Source organism: Durio zibethinus, chromosome 18 (assembly GCF_047325235.1).
Source record: "Durio zibethinus cultivar Kanyao isolate XHJ-2024 chromosome 18, ASM4732523v1, whole genome shotgun sequence".
NCBI classification, from domain to species: Eukaryota; Viridiplantae; Streptophyta; class Magnoliopsida; order Malvales; family Malvaceae; genus Durio; species Durio zibethinus.
This window is the reverse complement of record NC_143179.1, coordinates 462,595-488,111: the sequence shown is the minus strand read 5'-3', so window position 1 is coordinate 488,111 and position 25,517 is coordinate 462,595. Positions and strand designations below refer to the sequence as shown.

At 31.7% G+C, this 25,517-nt stretch overlaps 2 protein-coding genes and 1 pseudogene across 2 annotated transcripts; 1 reads left to right on the top strand and 2 right to left on the bottom strand.

The window, feature by feature from the left end:
• Window positions 1–10,401: 10,401 nt before the first annotated feature.
• On the top strand, window positions 10,402–11,626 carry LOC111300159 (peroxidase 7 pseudogene; annotated as a pseudogene).
• A 604-nt stretch (window positions 11,627–12,230) lies between these two features.
• LOC149513583 (uncharacterized) lies at window positions 12,231–12,760 on the bottom strand. Its single transcript, XM_089747770.1, has 2 exons — window positions 12,710–12,760; window positions 12,231–12,647 (listed from the first exon to the last, which is right to left on the bottom strand). The coding sequence occupies exons 1-2, from the start codon at window positions 12,758–12,760 to the stop codon at window positions 12,231–12,233; spliced, it is 468 nt and encodes a 155-aa protein (XP_089603896.1).
• A 6,903-nt stretch (window positions 12,761–19,663) lies between these two features.
• On the bottom strand, window positions 19,664–21,832 carry LOC111300212 (serine/threonine-protein kinase RHS3-like). Its single transcript, XM_089747768.1, has 2 exons — window positions 20,729–21,832; window positions 19,664–20,531 (listed from the first exon to the last, which is right to left on the bottom strand). The coding sequence occupies exons 1-2, from the start codon at window positions 21,517–21,519 to the stop codon at window positions 19,664–19,666; spliced, it is 1,659 nt and encodes a 552-aa protein (XP_089603894.1). The 5' UTR covers window positions 21,520–21,832.
• Window positions 21,833–25,517: the final 3,685 nt, after the last annotated feature.

Below are 25,517 nucleotides of genomic sequence, written 5' to 3'. Positions count from 1 at the left end.
CAAGATAACAGAGGAGTTTATATGATTAATTAAGTATTTTTCATTCTTTTTTTGAATAAACAGAAATTATTTATTTTTGAATAATTAAAACTGTGTATTTGAACATATTTATCTATTTGTTTTGTACAAACTTAATTATTTTTTTATTTTTTTTTCAAACAAATTTAATTAATAGATAATTTTTACACTTTACTCACTTAAGTCCAACTACATTAAATTTCTACTCCTTTTAATCTAAATGATTGTCTTATCTTTTCCTTTTCCAATCAGAAATTACTTCTCATATTTTATTTTGAAAATCTTTAACAACTATAAATAGAGATTATGCAGAATCTTACGCGTTACACATAAGAGAGTCCAAGTATTTGTGAATGGTCATCTTGTGCCCAGTGTTGAGTAAGTTGTCTAGTTTGACAATCATTTATCGCTTGTGCATGGTTATATCATGCCTGATACTTTCTGATAAAATTGCCTAACTTCTTGGGGACTTCGTCGAGGTTCACCATGCTTTTTACCGTTCTTGTTGGCACCCCAAACGGTATGACAGTCATCATAAAGAGTTATAGCTACTGCTTATTAGTATCTAGGTACACCTGTTCGATCTATGATGCGTTTCCCATGTCCCCAACAGTTTGCCAAACTCTGTTTGCAAAGGGGTAGTCTTTTAGTATATACATGCATGACAGTTTCTTCTACTTCTCCATATCAAAAGTAAATCTTATCCACGTTGAGCTTTCTTCTATCAAGATTTACCATCACTGGTAACATTCCATGATATATCCTCCAGCAAAGAACCTTAGTTACCGAAATCCTCCTCCATTTAAGAAGTTGCTATCATTAACTGGATCTATCACACTCACACCTTGCTTTCTCCAACGCTTTGCAGTTACATAACAGTTTATTTCCACTCCTAACTGTTAAAAACCTTTGCTATCATAATACCAAACCGGTACATCAAGCAATCCTAATCTACTAACTGGTAATGCACAAATGGCATCGCCTTTTGCGAGGGAAAATGTTATGAATCAAGTCCTATCGCCATTATTTAGTCTACATGGACAATGCTATTTTCATCCATATTGCCCTACCGAGAAAGAATCATAAAAGAACTCAAAGTTGGTAATCATTTACCTTTCCAAATCCCGACAACTGTCCATTTCCATCCCTTTATCTGACACCTTTATCTAGAACCTCCTTGGCAGACCAAATGCTTCTCCATGTTAACAATGGTTGTTGCCCGAGTCTTGACTTAAGAAAAGAACAGCTTGGAAAATACTTAGCTTGAAGAACTTTATAAGCCAAAGTATTTGTTTCTTTCAATAGTCCCCACCCCTACTTGCCAAGTAATATATTGTTAAAGTTCATCGCTAGTTGTTTCTTCCTCCACAACTTTTGCCAGGTTAGCCAATGTATCCCCTTTATAAACTCCTCATTTTATCTGGGGGTTTTATGAAAAATTTGAATTAATAGGGCTTAATTCAAGATCATCTTAAGCTGAGGCTTTTGGTTCTAGACTCCAAAGTGTTAATTGAATTTGAAATAAGGATCTTATGATTTCCTTTGATCTCGGGATTTGTTAATTTGAATTTGAATTTTGATTGGATTTTGATCCCAATTAAAATTGGCTTTTCCAATTTATTTTGTTATTACCTTTATTTTCATTTATTTCATTTCTTACCTTTTATTTTTCTTTTGCTTTAATGAAATTAAACGGTGCTTGCGCTTCATAGTTGGTAATTTAGATACAAACATTAGGAAATGAGAATGTTGCAATCAGAAAACATGGAATTTTTATATCACAACTATTTGATTTACAACAGTAATGTAGATTTTATTAGCATTTGCAGTGGTTAAACTGCTTCACGAACAAATAGTTTACTTACAAAAGGAGCTGGGTTTTGGAGCTTTAGAAACTATTATTACATGATTCACAAAAAAGGGATTCAATCTCTATTAGCACAAGATGGAACGGGTGCTTGGTGGAAAGTCAAACTCAAACGTAAGTAGTTTGGTTTCCATCAACAATCAACTCCATGTGCTATAACTATAAAAGAAAGTGTGTTCTTCCTTTAGTTTGGAAAAGGTTTGTGCATGTTCAATCGTATGTTTTTTTCTTTTCCCTTTCATAATATTATGTGCAGAATATAAGCATTTGAAAATTTGAAACACGGAAGGTGTAATAGTAAAATATGCATAAAAAACATCACATGTATTCAAACGTAACTAACACCCCACACATGGCATTGCCTTCCTTTTGCATTTGCACTTGCACATGCTCTTTGCCCCCTCACCTTCCATCCCACAACATCATCTTAATTCCCTTCCTTTTTTCTCTCTAATTTTCTTTTAAGTAAACACTCACGCAATCTTCAATCTATTATTCAGTGATGAATTTAAGATATTTTTTGAGTACTTATTTATTATGGTGAATATTTGTTGGGTGTTGGATATTAACTTATCGTAGGTTGTAATTGGATATTAAATAATGACAATAATATACTGATTAGAAAATTAAGAAAATTATATTTAAGAGAAAATTTTAAAAGTATTCAAGAAAACTGTTTGAAGTGTTCAAAATTTTTTTTTTTTAATTCTCTTATTTTTTAAATTTTAAAGATGTCCATAAATGTCTTACGTTTCCATTTGGATACATCACCACTTCTATCCTAAATAATCATACCCAAAAAAAAAAAAAAGAAAAAGAAAGAAAAAAAGAAAACCTTGTATTTAGTTGGAAATTGATTTTAGTTAGTAAATGCATTTTGGCATGCTTTTATCTCCTCCATAACGCCAATTCATCTATAGTTCAGCCGATGACTCGACTGGCCTAAGCGCGGTAACAAGAGGCAAGGGAGGTGGCTGTGGCATGTGATGAGGTGGTCATTGGTTAGACCGGTGGCTTGCATGAAGGAATGGACCACCGTTGGTCCAATAAACCCAAAACCCCTTCTCACCATGTCCTTGCTTATGCTCTCCGACTTTGATGTCTTAACGGGGACCTTGTGACCGAATTTGTATTCCGTCGAGATTGGCTTGTAATTCACAAATCCCCATATGTATTTATCAAATGATCCAAACTCTCCCTTAACCTGTCATACAGCAAAAAAAAAGTACTAAGAAATGTTACTTTTTTCTTCTCATATTCAAATTTCATTATCATGTTATTATTAGATAGAAGTAAAACCAGGCTTGTTAAAAGCATGTGAGGTAGTTGGTGATCAAAAGGTTTAAGTAGATATAATAATTTAAATATTTATGTCATGTAAAATATTAATAATTTATATATTTATATATGTTTTTCATAAAAATTATATATTAAAATTTAAAATCAACATAAAATATATTTTTTAATTTTTATTAAAATTTTAAATCGTATTTTTTATATTTTTAATCATGTCATGGTGTGATGTTAAGGCCTACGTGCAAGCAACCTCTAACCATGGTCCTTCACTATAATTTTGGGAAAAAGTAGTTTTCCATTTTACGGTTTACGCCAAATGTCGCCCAAAAGCTTTTCACCAGGAAAAGAAATAAAGAACAAGCCGTCCGACAATCAAGGGAAAAGATTTATACAAAATATTTTAAGTGAAGTTGATAGGATTTTTTTATTAAAAATAATTAAATTAAAATTAATAAATTGATACAATTTTATTAAAAAATAATAATATATAAAAAGTTATTAAAAATATTATTTATAATTTAAATTTGATGAATATTTATTTGATTATAAATATTTATCTAACAAATATATCAAATTTTATTATTTTTTATTTAAAATTTATACACTTAATCCATCTAAAAAGACTTTTCAATCTATCAATTTAAATTTTAATTTCTAATTTTTATTAAATAACTTTTTTAAAAAAATTTACGCACTTAAGTAACTTCACTGAAGTTTTTTCCACAATGAGTCTCGTGTAGGGGTGTAAATGATACATTAGTACTCGCAAGCTACTCGGGTTCGATTCGAAAAAAACTCGAATTCGGTTCGATTATTGTCGAGTCGAGCTCGAGCTCGAGTAGCTCGACTTACCGATCGAGCCGAATTCGAGTATTTTTATATCTGACTCGAGTAGCTCGCGAGCCTAATCGAGCTTTTATATTTAAATATATTTTTATTTTTTTTAATTAATAAAATATTTCGAATCCGAGTTCGAGTTCGAGTTCGAGCATGAATAATCGAACTCTTGTCGAGTATACGAATCGAGCTTATTTTTACATATTAATCGAGCTTAATCGAGCGAGCTCGAGTAGCTCGAATTCGATCACGAATCGAGCTCGAGCTTAAAAAATAAAACTCGATCGAGCTCGAGCCGAGTATCGAGCCCGGAGTTGTGAGTCGAGCTCGAGCTCGAGCTTCTCACTACTCGGCTCGGCTCGGCTCGTTTACAGCCCTAGTCTCGTGTAGGGTGGTTGCAAATGAGTATTTTAACACCAAAAAATGAAAGTTCTTTTGGGAGTTTGAACTCCGAACAACAACACTGTAAAAAAGGACCAAAGAACTGAACATAAACGGATTGAAAAGAGTGATAAAAGAACAAATTGCCTCAAGAATACTGTTGGAGTTGTCCACAACACCTCGAACTCTGCTAATGTCAATACCATAATGTGAGCTAATTGTGGTCATATGTTTGTCAGTGAAGTTGGCTACTGTTTCTGCATCAAAACCTGAAAATGCGTCCCTGACAAATGTTTAGAAGAAGGAGAATTTTGTTAGCGTTTATACTATAATACTTTCAGGTTAATGACGGTCAAGCGTAATGACTGTATTAGTACGATATTATCAGATAGGGAGACAATCATGGAAGCTGATACAGGGGATTTGTTGGGTGAGGTGGTGGTGGCCTGCAGCCTGGTGGCTAGGCTAAATTCTTACAGTACAGATTGTTTTAGTTAGCTTCCCTTATTTCTACTTTATTGCTGACATGTGGATACGTTGCCTCTCATACCCAGAACCAGGAATTCGGCTGGAGTAATGGACAAGGGAGGTTAATATACAAGAAAATTGCTCTATTCTTTTTAGCTGGGGAATCTCTCTCCCTCCATTTTTACTTGTATGGGAGAGAGGAAAGATAACTGTTATACTCCGCTGGCCGAGTCAACATTGTTGACCGTTACGCTCGCCAAATCAACGTAAACTCAACATCCACATCACTCGCCTAAAGGAGGTCGATGCTTGGACTGTTCACCCCCGAGTCGCTGGCTATTTGGCCTCTCGCCACCTACCCATGTCACATCATCATACACGTATCATATATAAGAGAGAAAGATATCGAGTTATAGACATTATAAACCTTTTTCCCTAACCTTAAGTTCTATTTCCTTCCTTCCTCGCATCACCTGCAACATTTGACTAACTTCAACGTTGGTGCACGTCTCGATTCCTAACTCCGGCACTCTTTGAGTATATTTTTCTGCTACAAGTCAGATTTGTCTCCAAATCACCTTCCAGCTGAGCCCCACATCATCTACACCCAAAATCCCCTCAACAATTGGCATCATCTATGGAAAACTATATCCACGTCTATCCCTCACTCCTTTTAAAACCACTACCCAAACCATACAAACCCCATATCCCATATGTAGCTGCCTCCGACGTCACTGTTGCTGCTTCAGCTCCATTATCCCTACCCTTACCAAGCTTTATTCCCCTGCCATTCAGGTACAACAACGGTTTCCCGCATATATCCAACCCCATGTCCGTAAATGCATGGATTGCACAGCCTGTAAACTATTTCCAGAATTTGTTGGGAGTTTTACCTCCCATGTTCTCTTTGCCTCTACCTTTAGTCCATAACAATATAGGACCTTCGACAGCCTTAAATTTACCCCCGTCACATGCATCGACTCCACTGCCAGCCGCGGTAACAGCCATTATCACCTTCAGATTATACTTCTTGTGACCTTCACTGTACACGTCTCCTTATCGACACCATTTACAACACCACCCACAATAAACCAATCACAACCACCACCAAAGCTTTATTAAACTTTACTGAACCAGATAGAGCTTTTAAATGTCCAGATGGCATCCGACAGCAACTCATACAACACTACCAACAAGACACACAACAACATAACCAAGACAATCCCCAACTCCTAAAAAAGCTTAGCTTCATCCTTTAGAGAAATCTAGCAAAGTGTGCCACACAGACACACAAGCCAATCAAATTGCACTCATCAATGACAAAATGTGTCGCCCATTGAACACCACTGCAAACCCAGCTCTAACCTATCCGACCCTAATTCTGAGTTGGCAGAACAGGTTGCTGCCTTCCGAAAGGAATTAATCGGCTTGAAGAAAACCTAAAACAAGGATTTATAGAGGTTAGATGATAATCACAACCCTCTGTCCCCCGTATCCGCAAAGCTGAGGTGCCTAGAGCTAGCAAAACTAGTCCAAACTCAAAATCCATCTGAATCAATCCATAACTGAACCTGAACCAACCCGAATTGACAATGAAAAGTCAAAGAACAAAACTCAAAAACTCCGAAAATGGAAAAGCCCCGAACCAAGACAATCCTAATCTGGCATAATTTGAACAAAACTCAAAAACTCGAGACCGGTTCGATTAAAAATCAATAAAAAAATTAAATTATAATCTAAAAAATTTGAATTATAATTGTATGATTTTATTTTTTAAAAAATAAAAAAAAATGATTAACATTTTTTTAAAATAAAAACCATATATATATATTTATATTTTGGGGTTTACTAAATCGAAGAAGAACCGGATGACATAATTCTAAGGAAAGATGACAGAAAAAGAGAATAAGGGTTCGTTTTTACTAAGTTTTGACTAACAAAGAGAAAGAGAGAACGATATACAATCATTGAGCTATTTTTTTAAAACGCTCAATAGTGATTAGGATCATAAAAGTAAAAGTAATTTTCCATTTCATAATTTTCTAATAAGCGGGATTATTTGCACCCCAGAAAAAAGACATACAACCTTGGCAAGAACGGCGTTCCGCGGAATATATGACTCATGCTCCTTTAGGTTCTTTAAATTCTGTAGGTGGCGTAGCTACCGAGATCAATGCAGTTAATTATGTTCTCAATACAACCCCAAAAAATTAATCAAATAAAAAATTACTTAAATATCTATTAATTAATTATTTTTTATCCTTTACACCCATTCTCAATAAGTTTCCAGATATGCATTTTCTTAAACTTTTTAATTATATTAAAAATTCATTTTCAAAAAGTATTACAATTATTCGAAAATAAATTTTCGAAAAGTATTACAATTATCCAAAAATATATTTTTGAAAGTAATTTTTTACTTCAATTTATTTGTTGCGATTTTCAAACGGGTCTGTAATGATTTTTTCAATGTATGTGATGTTTAATTTTGGTAGTAGAAACTTTTAATATTTTGGTCAGACATTATCAATTCAATAACATTCGAAATATTTATCAAAATGTTTATCAATTCTAATAAACATACATTTAAAAGAAATTGTTAATTGTAAAGAGTTTTCGTGTTAATGACTATTGCATCATGTGCAATGAAGTAATCACACTCAATTGCCAATGGTACGGTAACCAATTCACATAAGCATATTTTCACTTTTAGTGATTCTTTTTAGATGCACGTATGTTAGAATTACAAAATGTTTCAAATGTTATTGAACATATAATGCTTGGTGGTCGAAAGATTAAAAGGTTTTATTGACAGATTTTTCAATCTACTAATGATATAATGAGGTCAATTTTTATGTATTGAAAAATTATTTGGTATTTATTGGTGGTTAAAGATTATTATGTATTAGAAATTCATTTTCAAAAATTTTGGAAGGATTATGGAAATGAATGTATGAAACCATTGAAAAATTTTGAAAATACACTTATGAAAATTCTCAAAGGTTTCCAAAATTATCAAAAAAAAGATTTCGGAAATAAATTTTCGATATATTAAAGAAGTTTTTAGACATCTATTTTTGAAAACCTTCAATAATTTTTAGAAATTTATTTTGGTAATGATGGAATCATTGCCCCAAATCACACCTCTAAATTTAAAATTTTTAAATTTTGAAAACTAAATACAAATCAAATGAAGAAATAGAAAAAAATAAATAATTTACCTATAATTCTAAGCTATCTAACATCAAAATTAAGATTGTGGCTTGATTTGAGACTAAATTCCTAATTGTTTAAGATTTCGGTGAAGAAGAAAAGGGGGTGTGGAGTATTTGGTTCTTTAGAAAATTAGTGTTTTAATTTATGATGTGAAGAAATGAAAAAAATGAATGTTAATAATAGTGAGGTGAAATGAGGAAAAGAAGGTGTAAATACTCCCTCACCTTTCTAATTTACCATTTCTTTTACATTAATTTTTTTTCTGTAGCATCAAATGATAAAAAAAAAATTATAGTACGCGGCACCTTCCTGAAAATTTCCCGAAACTTAATTAACCGGACAAAGAGGATTTTATTGGAATTTGTCAATATCTTTTTGAAAAAAAAAATTACCATCGACCACATATCGAGTTCTATATTTATCATTTTACTCATTTTATATAATTTCATTATCAAATTATATTTTTTATACAATTTTAACTACTTATGAACAAAAATAAAATAATTTATCTAAATTAAAAACATTTTTATTTAGAAATTTAATTACTTTTTTAATTTTTATTATGTGAAAAGGTAAAAAATATTTTATTCAAATTCTAAGTAATTATAATAATAATTAAATAAAAATAAAAATAATGAATTTTTTAAAAGAAACTACAAACAATTCTAACAATCTTTTGTGATTGATGAAAACTGAAGCCAATTATTTGAAGAATTTTTCTTCTTTGTTAAATTTTATCTTTATTCACTGCTTATGACTTATGAGAAAATATAATGTATTTTCCTTTAACATTTTCTTACGGAATATAGTTTAATGACATCAATTTCGTTTTTATATTTTTAAATTTTTTGCAAGCTGGTTTATTCCGAATATAATTTTGATAAAAATATATTTTTTTAATTGTGATAAATAAGAAAAATTGAAAATTTTCAAAACCTAAAGCTTTTACTTTTTACTTTGTTATTTATTTCTTGTTCTCATTTTAATTTTTTATTTTTAACTTTTTCTTAAAGGCTGATACTAAGACTAAAAGTAATTAAAAAATTGTTTCATAAAAAAAGGAAATTAAAAAATTAAAATTAGGTATTAAATTCTATTATATTTCTATCTATTAAAGTAATACATTTTTTAAGTTCTGTACAATCTTATAATACTAATTTGCAAGCCATAATAGAAAGGAGATGGGCTAAAGAACATTTTGTTTATTTTCTACCGAGGCTGATCGTTTGAGACTGACTTTAATTTGTATATATTTTACTATAACATTTTCTATGTTCTTACGTTGTTAAAATACTCTTTTATGTTAGAGATATTTCTCATGTTGATTATTATTTTAAATTTTATTATATGAAAAAAAGTAAAAAAAAAAAATTTTATTTCAAATTTCAAGTAAGGTAATATCAATAACTAACTAAAAATAAAAATAATTAATTTTTTTAAATACCAATAATTCCTCTTTTTTTTTTTACTATATAGCAATCCCTAAAGAAATTAATGGAATTGTTGCTATTTTTAAAAAATAATTATTTTATTTTTATTTAATTATTGGTATTATCATTTTTAAGTATTTGAGATAAAGTATTTTTATTTTTTCACATAATAAAAATTAAAAAATAATTAAAATACGAAATGGAATTTTTTAATTTAGACGAATTATTTTATTTTTTCTGTAAATTATGAGAGTTACATAAAAAATATGTTATGGTAGTAAAATAGCATAACAAAAGTAAAATGATAAACATAAAGTCTCAATCTAAAACCGTTTTTTAAGGGTTAACGTAATGAATTATCTTTAAATTTTAGTAAAATATTTAATGTGATATTTAAATTTTTTAATGTGATATTTAAATTGTAAATATGTTAATTAATATAATACTTAAAGAGTTATTTATTCATTATGTGTCATCACTTTAAGTTAATCACATTAAAAATAAGTATCATATTAATTAATGATTTATAATTTAAGTATCACATAAAAATTTTTAAAATTTAAATATTTTATTATAATTTAAAAATCATTCTTTATATTAACTATTTTTTTTAATTCAGTTAATACTAGCATATGATTAAAATAAACAAAAAAGTCAAATATCAATTTGTCAATACCCACCGAGTGGAGGGTTTGGGAAGGAGCCCCTTACCATCAGAAGTATATTATATTTGCATTTGCTGTCACAGACAAGTCGGTATGTTTGCCTTTGCAGAGTGCTTCTCACGTATTTTCACCTCCAAATGCGAGGTTCAGCTACATATTAAAGCAAACCCAACCCAAAACATTCTGCACACAGTCCTTTTATTGCCTAAAGTTAATAGCAAACATGAAATTGTGCGTTTTCTTTGCTTTTCTTCTCATTGCACAGTTGGTTGAGTCAATTGGTCTCCAAGTCCAACCGCTAAAAGCTATAAAACAGGCGCCAAATGCTTTATTACCTGCTTCAGATTACCTTTCTCTGACTTACTATCTCAATAGCTGCCCAGATGTTGAAGGCATCATCCAGAACAAAATGAAAGCTTGGTTTAGCAAGGATTACACCTTGGCTGCTAGCATCATTCGCCTGCATTTTCATGACTGTGCTGTAAGGGTATGCATCACTAAAAGCTTATCCGTTACAAAATATTAATTAATTTGTTATATTATATGTAAGAAGACAGAACAATCAGGGCGGATCCACATGTGGACACCCAAAGATTAAAAAAAAAAAAAAAACTCCCAAAACATTTTCTATTGCTAAAATTGTTAAATCTGTGGAAAATTTTCTTATATACGTTATAAGTGGAATCGCGAATATGCAACTGAGAACAATTCTACTATTTGCAGGGTTGCGACGGTTCAATATTGCTAAACCATCCAGGAAGCGAAAGGACAGCCAAGGCTAGCCGGACGCTTAGAGGTTTCGAGGTGATTGATGATATCAAGGCCGAGGTTGAGAGAAGATGTCCAAGAACCGTGTCTTGTGCCGACATTCTCACTCTGCCGCTAGAGATGCAACGGTTCTACTTGGAGGTCCATTCTGGGAAGTCACGTTCGGGCGTAAAGATGGCAGAATTTCCATTGCCAAAGAAGCTGAGATGGTTCCTCAAGGCCAAGAAAATGTGACAACCCTGATTGAATTCTTCAGAGCAAAAGGGTTGAATGAGCTGGACTTAGTTGTCCTCTCAGGGTCGCATACAATTGGCAGAACCAGTTGTTATTCCATCTTACATAGGCTAGCTAAGCCTGATCCAACACTTGATATCAATTATTGGAAGAACCTGAGAAAGAAATATCGTCGGGGTTGGGATTTGGTTGAACTTGACATTACAACTCCCAAAGAATTTGACATAGCTTACTACTCAAATCTGCAGAACAAGTTGGGATTGCTATCCACAGATCAAGCACTGTATTCCAATGAAATAACTGCAGCATTTGTTAATGCAATTCAGTCTCAACCCTCCCTTTTCGAGAACCAGTTTGCAGTTTCTATGGTGAAGCTCGGGAACGTTCAGGTTCTGACTCAAAAAAATGAAGGCAAAATCCGTTTGAATTGCAATTCTGTCAACTAAAATTATTGATGGCTACCAATTGCCATATTAACTGTCTTCTTTGAAAGAAAAAAGACTTGCTTTTGTTTTCTTTTTTCTTTTTTTTTTGTTTTTTTTTTCTTTTTTGCCCGTGTAATTGAAATTTAATGCTTTGCGTTATTGGCCTTTTAATGGTAAAAAACGAAGACTTCTATGTGTTTTTGTTCGGTTGCCAGTTGGTTTTTATTTTTAATTTTTCTTTGAAGGGTGCTTTGAATGTTTTTAAAATTTCTGAACTTCCCTTCAATTTCCTTACCCTTATGCTTACAACCTCCAAAATTCAAACTCCTTGAAATGTTTAATTTCCTTCAAGCCGTGGCAAGTCTTTGCAAGCCATGCTTTGATTGGCTAAACGGGTTGGCTGGGCAAGGGAAAAATGAAACGACAGGCTGAAAATATGTGCTTCTATTTATTGTATGCAGGTTCAGCAAATGCTACTCATCTATTGGATACGAATTCATATAGGCGCCCTATCTCCACTCATTATAGCTAATTTGGAAACCGCAATTTGGCAATGAACTTGTGAAAAGAATTTAAAATGAAATTTAAACAATAAAAAAAAAATGGCGTAATACGTACCAGAACATCACATTTTCGAATACACTGCCAAGCTTACAAGAAAACCTAATAATACCCCTGCTACAACTTCATCCTCTGTGTGCCCGATCGATTCTTTTAACGACTTTGGATTATTGGCATTTCTTTCTGAATCTTCATAATCGTCAGCTGCTAACTCAAAATATGGCACTGCCCCTGCCTCATTGGTTTGCCTTATTTCTTTGTCCGATGTAACTAATATGGGAATATTTGCAGATTTTGAAGTTAACATGCTTGATTTCTTCGATAACAGAGGACCGAGCCTCTCAATATTTAAGCCGGATGCAGCTTCTTCTCGACAATCAATCAAATTATCTCTATCCTTGGAGACAATTGAGTTAACCTGTCTCTTGGGTAACACCATATTTAGTGCTTTTGCATGATTCCCTACTTCTCTTCTCACCCCCTACAAAAGCAACATTTATCTCTCTATGAGTACTTCACATTCAACCAAAGTGTCCTGCTAACAAATAGAATCCAGAAAATTAAAGATCTGATAGAACCAAAGCGTCCAGCCATTTTCAATTCCCTCAGCCGATAAGCTGGGCTACCATGGTACAAACAGTAATCAAGTGTAAAGATGTTATTATATTGTTTTATTATCAGATAATCAAGTTATCTTATGTATACAGAGCAAACAAGATAACACGGCTTTAATTAGCCATGTATATTATGAGACACTAAGTATCTTTGACAGATGTGTTAAGCTAAATCAAGGACTTTTGAAAACATTGATTCAGTATATGTTGGGAAGATGTGTACATAAAGCTTTCAGATAGACAACGAATAGAACAAGACATTAGAGGGTTTCTACTCAATTAAAATATGCTTCCATCTATAAGCATTAAACTAAAACAAAGCAGGAACTGTCAATCAAACAGGAAATAAAAATATAGAATTGTAAAATGAAAGCTGCATGGATAATCTATGAATACACTATCAATAAATAAATATATGTGTGTGTATGTTGAACATAACATATATGTACAATACTTGTGCATATACAGGCAGCAATGGCCACAGATTGCTGCGATATTACAGTTGAACTTATCCTTCTAGCAAGACTTTATCATCTCTTTACTTTTGCACTCTTACATAGCTTGATTCAAAACAACACAAAGTTTAATTGTATCTTATTCTATCCTTTCCTTTTCTCAAGAATTTCAGATGTAGGTTTAGGTTAGAAGCAAATGCATTCCCACACTAGAAGTAATGTCAGAGGATTAGCAACCTAAATTGTCTTTCAATGCATGACATAAAATTATTCAGATCATTTGTGTCTCTCAACCAAAATGATTAGTCATGTCTATGTTAAAAGGGCTCCAATTTTACCTTTCTCCAGGCAAGTGCAGTATTTATTCTTTCAGAATCACAATTCTCAACAATTTTCAAGTATCAAATTTCACCCAGAATACCTTAGCTGGAGAAGATTAAAAGCAAGAAAAAGATACTAAAATAATAAATATAAAATTTCTTTGTTAAATTTTTTTATAAAAAAGTTAAAAAAATAAGGATTAGATTTTCATATGTAAAAACTTTTAACATTTGATGTAGATCATATGAAATAAAATCTTTTTGAAATTTCAACAAAAAGTATATACACGAGGATTGAGTTATTTTTATTATTCTATGTCATAATGGTTTTGGGAACCATTAGATGAAAAATTTTTAAATGTTTCAAGATAGGGATTATCGCTACTAATATTTTTTATTAGTTGTGATTGGTTATTTAAAAAATTTATCTTTTAAATTTTGATCTATGAAAACAAGATCAGGAGTCAATTACGCATAGAAAAAATTAACACTCTCACAATACTAATAGAAAATTGATACCAATTGATTATATGTTATCCTGACTATTGAAAAAAAAAAGATCTTAATTTTAATATTTAAAAAATGATTCCATCAAATTTTATATTTCGTAAAAATCCTTTGTTTTTTAGAACCTTTTATTTAAGAATAAAATGACAATATTTAATATCGAAATATTTTTTAATTCTCTAATATCTAGGTAGAATTTCGAAAAATATTTATTTACTTTGGACTTTCATACTAATTATATCTAATGAGCTAAATGCAATCAAATATGAAAATAACTACATGATAACTAGAAATCAATAACACAACATTAAAATAGACTTAAAGATAAAACATGTGTAGGAGACCTTGGGCAAAATCGAATGAAACATGTTAAAAAAATAAAATTGAAAACCAAACATGGAAATGAAAGAAAAATGGCATGAAATGAAACATTTGTAATTAAACATTGCATCAAACATGTAAGGAACTTTTAAGCATGAAATAAGAACAATAATACAACATAAAACAGTAAATAAATAGCAAGTAAATGTAGAGAACCAAAATAAAAAATTTGGGTAGCAAACTAAGTAACATCAATGTAAAAAAACCAGAAACTACAACACACAAAGATCAAGCTTTTGGAGCCTTATAATGTGATCATCACATTAACATCCAAAGCCATCCTCTCCAATCTTCAAAGAACTTTAATTTCATGCAAAAATTGCTGAAAAATAAATAAGCAATAGAACTCAAATTCGGAAACAAAACTAGCAACTTTAAATGTAAACAACTGAACTTGAAATTTAACAATAGAAAATACAAAGTTTAAATGTTTTCAAGGGCTATAATTGAAACAAACTACAAATAAACTTAAAGAACAACAAAAGCACTGGAAAATAAACTTAAAACAAGAAGTAAATGATGTTTCCAAAGAGGTCTGGTTGGCCAGCAAGAATGCTAGCACCAGCCTTAGGAGTTTTACCTAAACTAAGAAATAAAATCAGAACTAGTCTTCTTCGAAACAAGAAGGAAAAAAATAAATAAATAGAGAATGGTTGCTAAGAAGTTTCCATTTACGGATGAAAAATGTGACTTCAATATGCCTCTTCTAGATCTTTATCCTACAATTAGATTGTCCCAAGAAGTCAAGTCACCAACCTTAAAATTTTCCTCTCTTGTGCATCATTTTCAAGCTAAATTTTTAAGGGTGCAGCTGCCTTCTTTGTTAGCTGTCTTTGTTTGTCTTTTTTGTGAATTATGTCAAGCTCACTTCTTGGACTAATCTTTCTCTTTTATTTCAAATAGCAGGCTAGCTCACAAGAAAATTTTTTTTAACTCAAAACCAGCATAAATTGTGACTTAAGGGAAGAGGACAACTTGCAAATTTCAATCAATTTATGTTAAGAATTTTTTTCATGTTTGGTGTGCCTTGTGCTATCCTTTTGGTTAATGGGAAGGCAATCTAATTTCATATTATCTTTGAATTTTTTAGCACACAATTCCTTCTAGAAATCAACAATTACAGTAGTACAATTTTAGCACAAATTGTTTCCTTTACGTTTGGCAACATGTGATCTCTATCATGGTATTATGATACCAATTTCCACCCTTTATTTTTATGACTTAATCAAGGTCAAAATATGACTTCACTTAGCTCTTGGTCAGCTCATATCATCTTCCTTAAGAGTCCACATTATCAAGGGTGCTCCATTCATGATATTGGTTACAAGCTTAGGTAAACATTCTTGCACCAACTTGATCTACATGGTTCATTTTTAGGGTCTTGGAATTATGGCATCTTTGTTTCTCCTATTTTTTTTCTTAACCTTTATTTGCATTTTTGACTTAGTAACCTAAACAAAAGAAAAATTAACCAAGCTTAGAGGAATTTGCAAGAATTTTTTACGATGGTGAAATTAAGCTAAAATTAAGTCTAGCATGGTAAAATTCATACAATAAAGCTTAAGATAATTCTATAAAATATAGAATTATCAGCTAGGCTGGAAACTTATGAATGATGATAATGGTTTGTGACTGAGGGTACTAAACTACTAATATCTAAGTACCTTGGAAGCAATTTTATTCTTATGATTAAAAATTAAAAAGTTCATATATTGGAGGAGTATATTAAGTAACAAAGAGGTGGTAGCAAGAAATTGTGCCAAGAACTGTCAAGGAACTTGTATCTTTGGCATGATAAATGGTTACTAGAGAAACTTTTGACTAATTATTGTTTTGGCCCGATTCCTTTGACTTTGAAGGGAGCAAAAGTTAATGAAGCTTGCGTGAATAGACAATGGGACGCAAATGTTTTAATTATTTTGCCAAGAACTGTCAAGGAACCTTTATCTTTAGTTACTTTAGTAGATGGAAAAAAGGACCAACTTATTTGGAATAGTTCCCCAAATGGTATATTCATGATGAGTTCTGCTTTTAATTTAGCGAATAATTTTACTCGTCAACCTTTTATTTAGAACCAAATTTAGAAGCTTGACTTTTTAATGCGGATCAAGTTTTATCTTTGGACAGTTTGACACAATGAGTTGTTGACTAAAGAGCTGTGTGTTAGATATGGTATGCTTGGAGAAGCAAGGTGCCTATGGTGTGATCATGAGGTAGAATCTGTACTTCATCTCTTAAGAGACTGTCCAAAATCTAGAAAATTATAGAGAAGGTGGTTACATGGAGCTCATCTTGATCATTTTTATTCCTTACCTCTCAATGATTGGTTGGAGTTCAATCTTAAAGGGAAAAATGTTATAAATGATGTTTTTGGGACTACTTGCTTTAGCTTTGTTTGCTAGCACATTTGGAAGCTTTCAAACAGATTTGTATTTAATCAAGGTTTTCGATGGCCTTTAGATGGTATTACCATTATAATGCATAGCCTACGGGACTATATGGAGCATAAGGCTATTGCAACAAGTAGATGTCTAAAACAACAAAGGTTGGTTAGTTGGTAGAAGCCACTAGAGGACTTTGTTAAGTTCAATGTGGATGGGGTTGCAACTACAAATCCTAGTGAACTCACAACGGGGGCATTTGTCAAGATAGTGGTGGATAGTGGTTATTTGGCTTCATTTTAAAACTTGGCAGAGGCTGTATTCTAAAGACAGAGCTGTGTAAAGAGGTTCTTTGATAAGGTGAGAAAGCAGTGCAAACAAATAAAACAAGATGTGCCAAGAGACAATGTAGAGAAAGATTGGAGCAGACCTTGAAGTATTGAATGCAAAAGTAGGTGGTGGCATATGGTGAAATACGGCTGAGTAGGGAAAAAAATATGGCTGAGAGGAGGATTTAGGAAGAAAGGATTAATTAGGAAATTTGAGAGTAAGTTATGAGAAATCTGCCAAAGTCTAAAGAAATCTCTAATGAACTGTGGAAACTCCTATTTATAAGTTTCAAGAATAAGAGTTACATATCTTGAGTATTGAATAAGAACTATATATGGTGAATAATGGGAGAATTGATTATTATAAAAAGCATTAATGTATTGTTTAATGAGAGTTTAATTAGCTTTTTGGTAATGAATATAATGAATAAAGAAGTTCACTATCTATTTTAAAGAAAAAGGAAAAGCACTTATATTTCAGGGAAAGGTTAAGAGGAAATCTCTTAACTATTTCCATATCTAATCCACCAAGCCAAGCTCTCCTAAACATCCCAATAGTGAAATTAACCCAAGAATCCTGTCATATTCCGAGGTTATTTCCACTTCTTCATTCGGTAAAATAACATTCAATGAAATATCTTATGTGGAATAACTCTTAGTAAAGTAACTTTTGGTAAAAGTGTTGTTATTGTTTCTTGAGGAAGTTGTTCCAAAAACAACTGTTTTGTGAAGGTATATATTGTTCTATGAAAGAATTATTCTTTGAATAGTTGTTCCGTAAAAGAGTTATTCCTTGAATAATTATTTTGTAAACAGTTGTTTTGTGCAAAAATTGTTCATAAATAATTGGTCCGTAAAAAAACCTTCACTAAAACAACTTTATTATTTGTTCTAATTTATCTTTAACTTTTATAACTTTAGAGAAATTTATAAAAATATAATATTAGTAACCAAAATCAAGTATCTACAAGCTGCATTCTATTTTAGAAGCTTTGAAATTGGCTTGGAATAAAGCTGTTAGGAAGATTATTATAGAATCAGATTCTTTGTTAACAAAGGTTTAAGACCTCTGGAAGACAAGGATCCATTTAGTCTAGTTATTTTACAATAAAAGAAGCTTGCATCAAAGGATTAGCAATGCAATATCACACATATTTATAGAGAAGCTAATAGATGTGCCGATATTCTTGCGAATTTGGCCAGACAAGGTAGTTGGGGACTATCGATGGTACGTGGAACAACCCATATACAAGTGGTGACAAGCATGCAGAAGGATTGTTTGGTATTACAAGAATGAGATATTGTGTGAATTAGCAAATTTTTGTCTACTTTTTTACGTACCCAAAAAAATATATATGTATATAACCTGTGAAATGTCAAAAAATTAATAGTTAAATTACATGAAATCACATGTGATCTGAGATAAATTGAAAATGGCCCTCAAATTAAAAAATGGACACTTAACAATCTTAGAATTTGTTCTATTATTTCTTTAATCCAAAATCATGACTTTTTTTTATAATTTTTTTGTCTTTTTCTTCAACAATTTACATTTTTATCAGTCATTTACTTCTTTTTTCTCTCTAAAACCAAAAAAAATATATGTTCCCTAAAATCTACTCGAACTGGTAACTCAACTTTTACTATTCCGGGGAAAAAAAAAGATTGATCCGTGGAGCCTTCATGGTTATTGATCCCACAGGTCCAAGCAGACTTGCTGACAGAGGGGTCCGAAAGGAGAAAACAATTACTAAACCAAGGTGAAAGGTCAATGGAATTAGACGTGAAATTCATAAAAAAAAAAAAAAAAAAATGAACAAGCATCTCATCAAAAAAAGAAATTGAGAAATACAGAAAGGACAATACATACATAAGCAAATTTACAAAGAGTTGAGTGATGGTTTAGAGTTGTATTTAACAGCTTTAGGTATTTAGAAGTGTTTAATGGAGCTAAATTTTGATTACCTAATTATGAATTTTTATTTGTTGTACACCAAAGTGCCCGAAGTGATATAATTCAAAGCCAAATTAATAAATATTTTAAAACCCTAGTAACTTATAATTGCATATAACTTGGAAGTAGCTGTACTATTTTGTGTTAATAATTAAATGTACTTAACCGATTATTAATTAATTTTATTATCGTGGGTAACAAAAATTGATATGTGATATTTATTATTATTATTATTATTATTATTATTATTATTACACCTTACTTAATTTCCAATATAATAAAAAAATTATAAGTGAAAATTTTACTTATTTCATGTTTTTTTTTTAAATAACAAAAAAATACAAGTGAAAAAGATGTGAAAACTTTTAGACATTCCTAATAATGATAAGAGGGGAGCTTGTCACAAAAACTCCATTCCTAAGTTATTGGTGTCACCTAAAAATGGATGGCAACAATCACCTTTAACAAGCATATATATATATATATATATATATATATATATATATATATAGAGTAGTAAATATTAAAATTCACAATGGTAGTGGAGTTGTGTTTGCTAAAAGTACTCAAATTCTATGTAGTCCCCAGAAGTGGTAACAGTGTTTTGATCCCCTCCAACTCCAATATGAGGAGGAGGATTGTTATTCTTATCCTCTTTGGTAGCAAAATGTGAAAAGTCTATAGGTTCAGGTATGTGGGGAGGCATGGCGCTTCTGACCAGAGCCCAGTTCACTCCCTCAAAAAATGGATGCTGTTTTATTTCTGTTGCTCCCCTTTTGCATGCAATCCGTTTGTGTGGCTCCTTTACCAGAAGGCCTCGTATAAGATCACGAGCTACAAAACTCACTTGTGGGCTTTCCGGGAATCTCAGTGGCTGCCCTACAACGTTGAAAAGTGTGGCTCGATTTCCTTGACCCTTGAATGGAGTTGTGCCATGCAAGAGCTCGTACAGGAAGATGCCGAACGTCCACCAGTCCACTGCACTGCCATGACCCTCTCCTCGGATGATTTCTGGGGCTAAATATTCGTGTGTCCCAACAAATGACATTGAGCGAACATCTGTCGGTTCTGCCATTAACTCTGGCATGGCGCCTCCCACAAAGAGGCCGAAATCTGATTTAGATTTACGATTCTTTTTACCGGGCAAAATGCGGGGGAAAAATGTTGATGGCTGCATACAACCATGCGCAGCAGCATTCTCAGTATCCAAAATGCCACCAGAGCCACCACCATTGCTTGTTTGATGTGTAGATGAAGATTTCACCAGCGTTGGACTAACAGAGCAACGGAGTGATAAGTCGAAATCTGAGAGCATGATATGGCCTTCATCTCTTACCAGCACATTTTCTGGCTTTAAGTCCCTGTATACTATACCTAGCATGTGCAGATACTCTAGTGCCAGCAACACCTCTGATGCAAAGAACCTGCTAAAACCAAATGATATTTATATATATAACTCTAAATAAGTTCAATCCGCTTTTTTTTTTTTTTTTACAGACAAGTACAACAGCTTCTAATCTGATCTTGGCTACCTGCACTAACCAAAATGCAGCATATCCTTTAAGCATAGTGGAAATAACACGTGCAAGATTGGAGAAAAATAAAAAGGGGGACTAAGTACCGTGCAGCTTCCTCTGTAAAATGCTTGTTTGGTTGCCTTTGACGGAGAGAATGAAGATTGCCCCCACTACAGAACTCCATGACCAGACAATAGAACTTGTCTGTCTCAAAGTAAGAATACAAAGTTGGCAAGAAAGGATGGTCGAGAAGACCAAGAATCTCTCTTTCTGTTTGTGCTCGCAATAGCTTGTTTCTACTAGCCAGGGATGCCTTGTCCATTACTTTCATGGCAAAATGGGCATTGGTTCCTCTGAGTTCAACAAGGTATACACTTCCAATGTCTCCATATCCAAGGCGCTTGAGAAGGCGGAAATTGCTGAGACCAATTGGACCTTTGGCACTGACCGTATTAATGGCATCCCATCGTCCATCACCACCAGTGTGAGGCCTAAGGGGAGCCGTGGAGCTCTCCAAGCTATCACTGGGGCTGTTGTTTCCACTCCCTTGGACATGGACAAGATTACTATGCATTGTATTGTTATTTCTTGCGTCATTTGTTTTCATGTTTACTGTCGTCCAAGTATTTTGAATATCCGTGTTTGGTGGCATCTTGGGCTTATGAACAGGATCCATCATTTTGGGATCATATTGCTGGTTAGATGGCACATTTTCATTAACTTTGGACATTGAACTTGTATATCCAGGTCCATGAGGTGAACTGGCACTGGTTTTAGCCATCCGATCCTCCTTTCTTTGTTCAGGAGTTAAGCTGGTTTTTTTCTTGGAATGTAGCTCTGTTATTTTGTAGTCAGATGGTGCCGCCCCGGAGGAGGTATCGCTCAACTGTATCATCAACGATTAAGTGATTAAGAACAATTATCAACAAAATTGGATTAAATATAAATAAATAAGATAGAAATGCGAATACACTTACCTCTGCGTCTTTGGAGTCGAGCATTTTGTTAGTTTTTGATGACATCAACGGGAAACGTAATGATGTAAATCCCTCGACAAAATTCCTAAGCAACAATAAATATAAATAAATAAATAAAAACTACATCAATCTAACAATTTGATTGCTTGGTATTATGGAAAATGGAGTTGCAAAATCAAATTTGCAATGCAAAGCCAAATCATGCTTGCATTTGCATGATTTGGTCGAGCACGTCTTGTTTGATGAAATTAATATATGCTAGAATCTCGTCTTTTATTTATTCGTTATATTGATCTGTTCATGTAAATGATTACATGCAAGACAAATAATTGTATTATGTCAATGCAGGCTGAAAAGAAAAATTAAAAAATAAAATAAAGCTGAAAAAGAGGTTGCAGGACCAACCAGGAAGTTGTAAATTAATGGAACAAAGAAAGGTAGCAGTTAGAGTCCTTCCTTTCTGTGTTTTTATGACAATAGAATGTTGTCATTAATTGATGGAATTCGAGAAAAAGGAAAGGGAAAATGTTGGTCTTAGAAAATACAACTGGAGGGAAACAAAGGGAGAAAAGGAATGAGAATGAGTTGGAGTTAGTTTGCACCACCACCACCCATGATTAGATCTAACAGGAAAGTGGAGTACGAAACATTGGTTATGATTGAGAATTGGGAGAGATTTGAGGAATGAAAGAGCAATAAAAGCTAATAAAAATTTCGAATTAAAAAAAAATCAGATCCAAGATTAAAAGACCGAAAGTGGACGTAGGGAAGAAAGACAAGTCATAAGCCAATTGAAGTTTTTGAGGACGAATGGTTCGCCGTTTAATCCTCGCTTTGTGAAATAGTGGTTTCTCTATTCATTTCGTACCCCAACTTTTTTGGGGTTTTTCTTTCTTTTTCTTTTTTTTTTGGTTTCTATAAAAACTATTTCCGTATTCTATGTTCTCATCAAGCTACGTAAGCGTTTCCAAAGCGACTTGACAAACTACTTGCGTCGATTGGAGGTATAGGTGGCAAATAGACAGGTTGGATCGGTAAGGGCGTAGTCAAACTAGTTGAATCATTTCATCTTTTTTGTATCATATTGGGTAATTTATCAATTGAACCCACTTAATATATTTGAAGGGTCAATATATTATATAAAAGTTTTGAGGATCAATTTACAATATTTGATTTTGAGTGTTAATTTTAAGTATAACAAAAATAGTATAAATATAATTTTACATATAAACATTAAATTATATAATTTTTAAATTTTATCCGTAAAAGACTTAAGAAGTTTATTTATTTAATACAACTAGTTTTAATACTAATTACTTATATATTATAATTTATTATATTTAATAATTAAAATGAATAAATATAATATTATAATACTACCTTCAAAATATAGTTTGTTTATATATAAACTTAAAGCAACAAAATTTTAAAATTTTTAATTCCCTAAAACCATGATCAATCAACAAAATCATACTAACATACAATACATGTAAACATATATGGGTTTTGACTATGAGTGTGTACCTTTTTTGTCGACACTATTTTGCTTCAAGGTGGATATCTTCCAAATTGTTTCCCAAGCTACAAAGTTACCTGAACGTGCAATCTCTAATGGTGATCCATATGAATTCTTATGAAAGAACTTCTCTAAGGTAAGGAAAAACATAAACCATACTCTAGCTAATGAGTATTTATAAAACCTCTTGTTCTCTTAAGTTTTTCCTTTTAAGCTGCTCTTAGCTTATTTTTTGCATCTAATATACCTTGTATCTTCCAAGAGGAATGGCAGCTTAATGTTCTTTTTAGGTTAATACAAGATATGTATATTTCTAAAAGTATCCCACGATTGGCCGAAAGCTTTAAACAAGAAAAGTCTTTCTCTCTATCTTGTTTTATTTCCTCTATCTTTTGATCTCAATAAAACCAAATTAAGTCTAACTTAATCTATCCCAATTTTAATCTTTCACAATTGTTCTATTGTGTGTCACCCATTAGATTTTTTAGCATATTGATAATAAATATAAGCATTGTGAGCCTTACCATTTGGCTATGGATGAAACAAACTTTTTAATTTCATCACTAATTCTCCAATTAACCAATCTTATGTTTATAGATTATGATCAATACTAGCTACAGTGTCATGACTCCCAATTATTAAAGAAAAGTCAATATGGCTTAACAACCTGTCTGTGAATAGTCATAATATATAATTAACATCTTTTTATCACATAGTATCTCAGTTTGAATTTTGGTATGGTTTAGTGTGTACTCAATCTTGTTCAACCATGTTAAGTTTTGTCCTTAACATTAACTCAAAAATAAATTTTAGAAAAATTTTAAACTCTTATTTCACTTTAGCCAAATTTTTTTGGGTTAATTTAATCAAGACTAATAAAGATACTCTCTTGATCACCCAAGGTGATGATCCTATTTGATTACTTCATGCATCTTCATATACTTCATGTTATACCCAACAATACTTGAATTGAGCATTCTTGGTTAGAACTATAAGTAAAGTAAAGTCAAAATATAACATTAATCATATAAGATTATAAACAATTTCAAGTCAAAAGATCATTTATACATCCATCACATAAGAATGTAGCTATACACAATGTGAACTATCATATAACACTCTCACATCAGGTCATATTTAGTGAACTTGTTCTTGTAATAAGCACTCACATATTAGCTCAAGTTTACCTAAACTTCAACTTATGAGATTAATTGCTTGCTTCATAAGTAATAGTACAACCATGTGCTAGTTTTAATAGCTTTTATCAATGTCTTTTCTTAATAAAACATCAACTAGGAATAATTTAGGAATAATAATTTAATGCGATGATGATCTCATAATTACAATCTCATTGTAATTCCTTTGTAAAGCATATTTATTCCAATGACTTTATCTATAAGAAATAAGTAATATCAATAGTATACAATCTTATAAATAAAGAATACTTTTGATAATAATATAAATGCATAATATAACATGTATCCCATAATCAATCCAATTGGTCTTAGGGCATATTACCAACACTATATGTATTTTTACAAGATTTTATTTTTGTTCCAATGGACAAAATGTGTTGGCATTACCTCAGTGCAAAAACAATTTTTCTAAATATATAATGAACCTTGTTTTTGCATACATTCGATGGGTAGAAAATGAAAGCACTATTATCTTTTCATTTTCCCCTATAATTTATGCATCGTTAAGTTTTGAACTACTTAAGTAATTGAAATTCATATAATGGATACAAGAGAAAATTTTACCTATTAAAGAAATAGGAACATTGTAGCAACATAAAACATCATTATATACATCAATTCATAAAATATCAAAATTAGTTATTTTCAATTAAACAAAAGGGTTTGAAAATTAAAGCATATATTTTTCCCATAAATTTATGACATATTGCAACACTATGACATATTCACTTAAATAAAAGTGTTTATAATGGTGGCCAAACCAAACATTTATAGAAAAGTTACAAAGCTTAGTCAGTAAAATAGATTATTGTATGCGTTAACTCATTCCTTCTTCTACATTAAACAAAGTTAAGAAATATGTTAATAGTGTAAAAATTCATTTCTCACAACTATAACAATTCATTTCTTCTTTTGCATTATTCATTTTGTTTACCAGTAAAGCCTTCAAATGTCATCAATTTTTAATTCTATGATGATAAATTTACATGACTTTCCTACAAATGTTAATATCAATTATATTCGGCATCATACTATTAACAATTAAGTATATGATACATCGTATGTATTAAAAAAGTACACATTAGAATAAGTAAACAAGAAGCAACTGCCAAATATATCACAAGATTGTTGATGACTATTAAATTTATAGTTTTTGTAAGTCCATTTTATCTATTAAATTTTAAAAATTTTCATGAATTTAGAC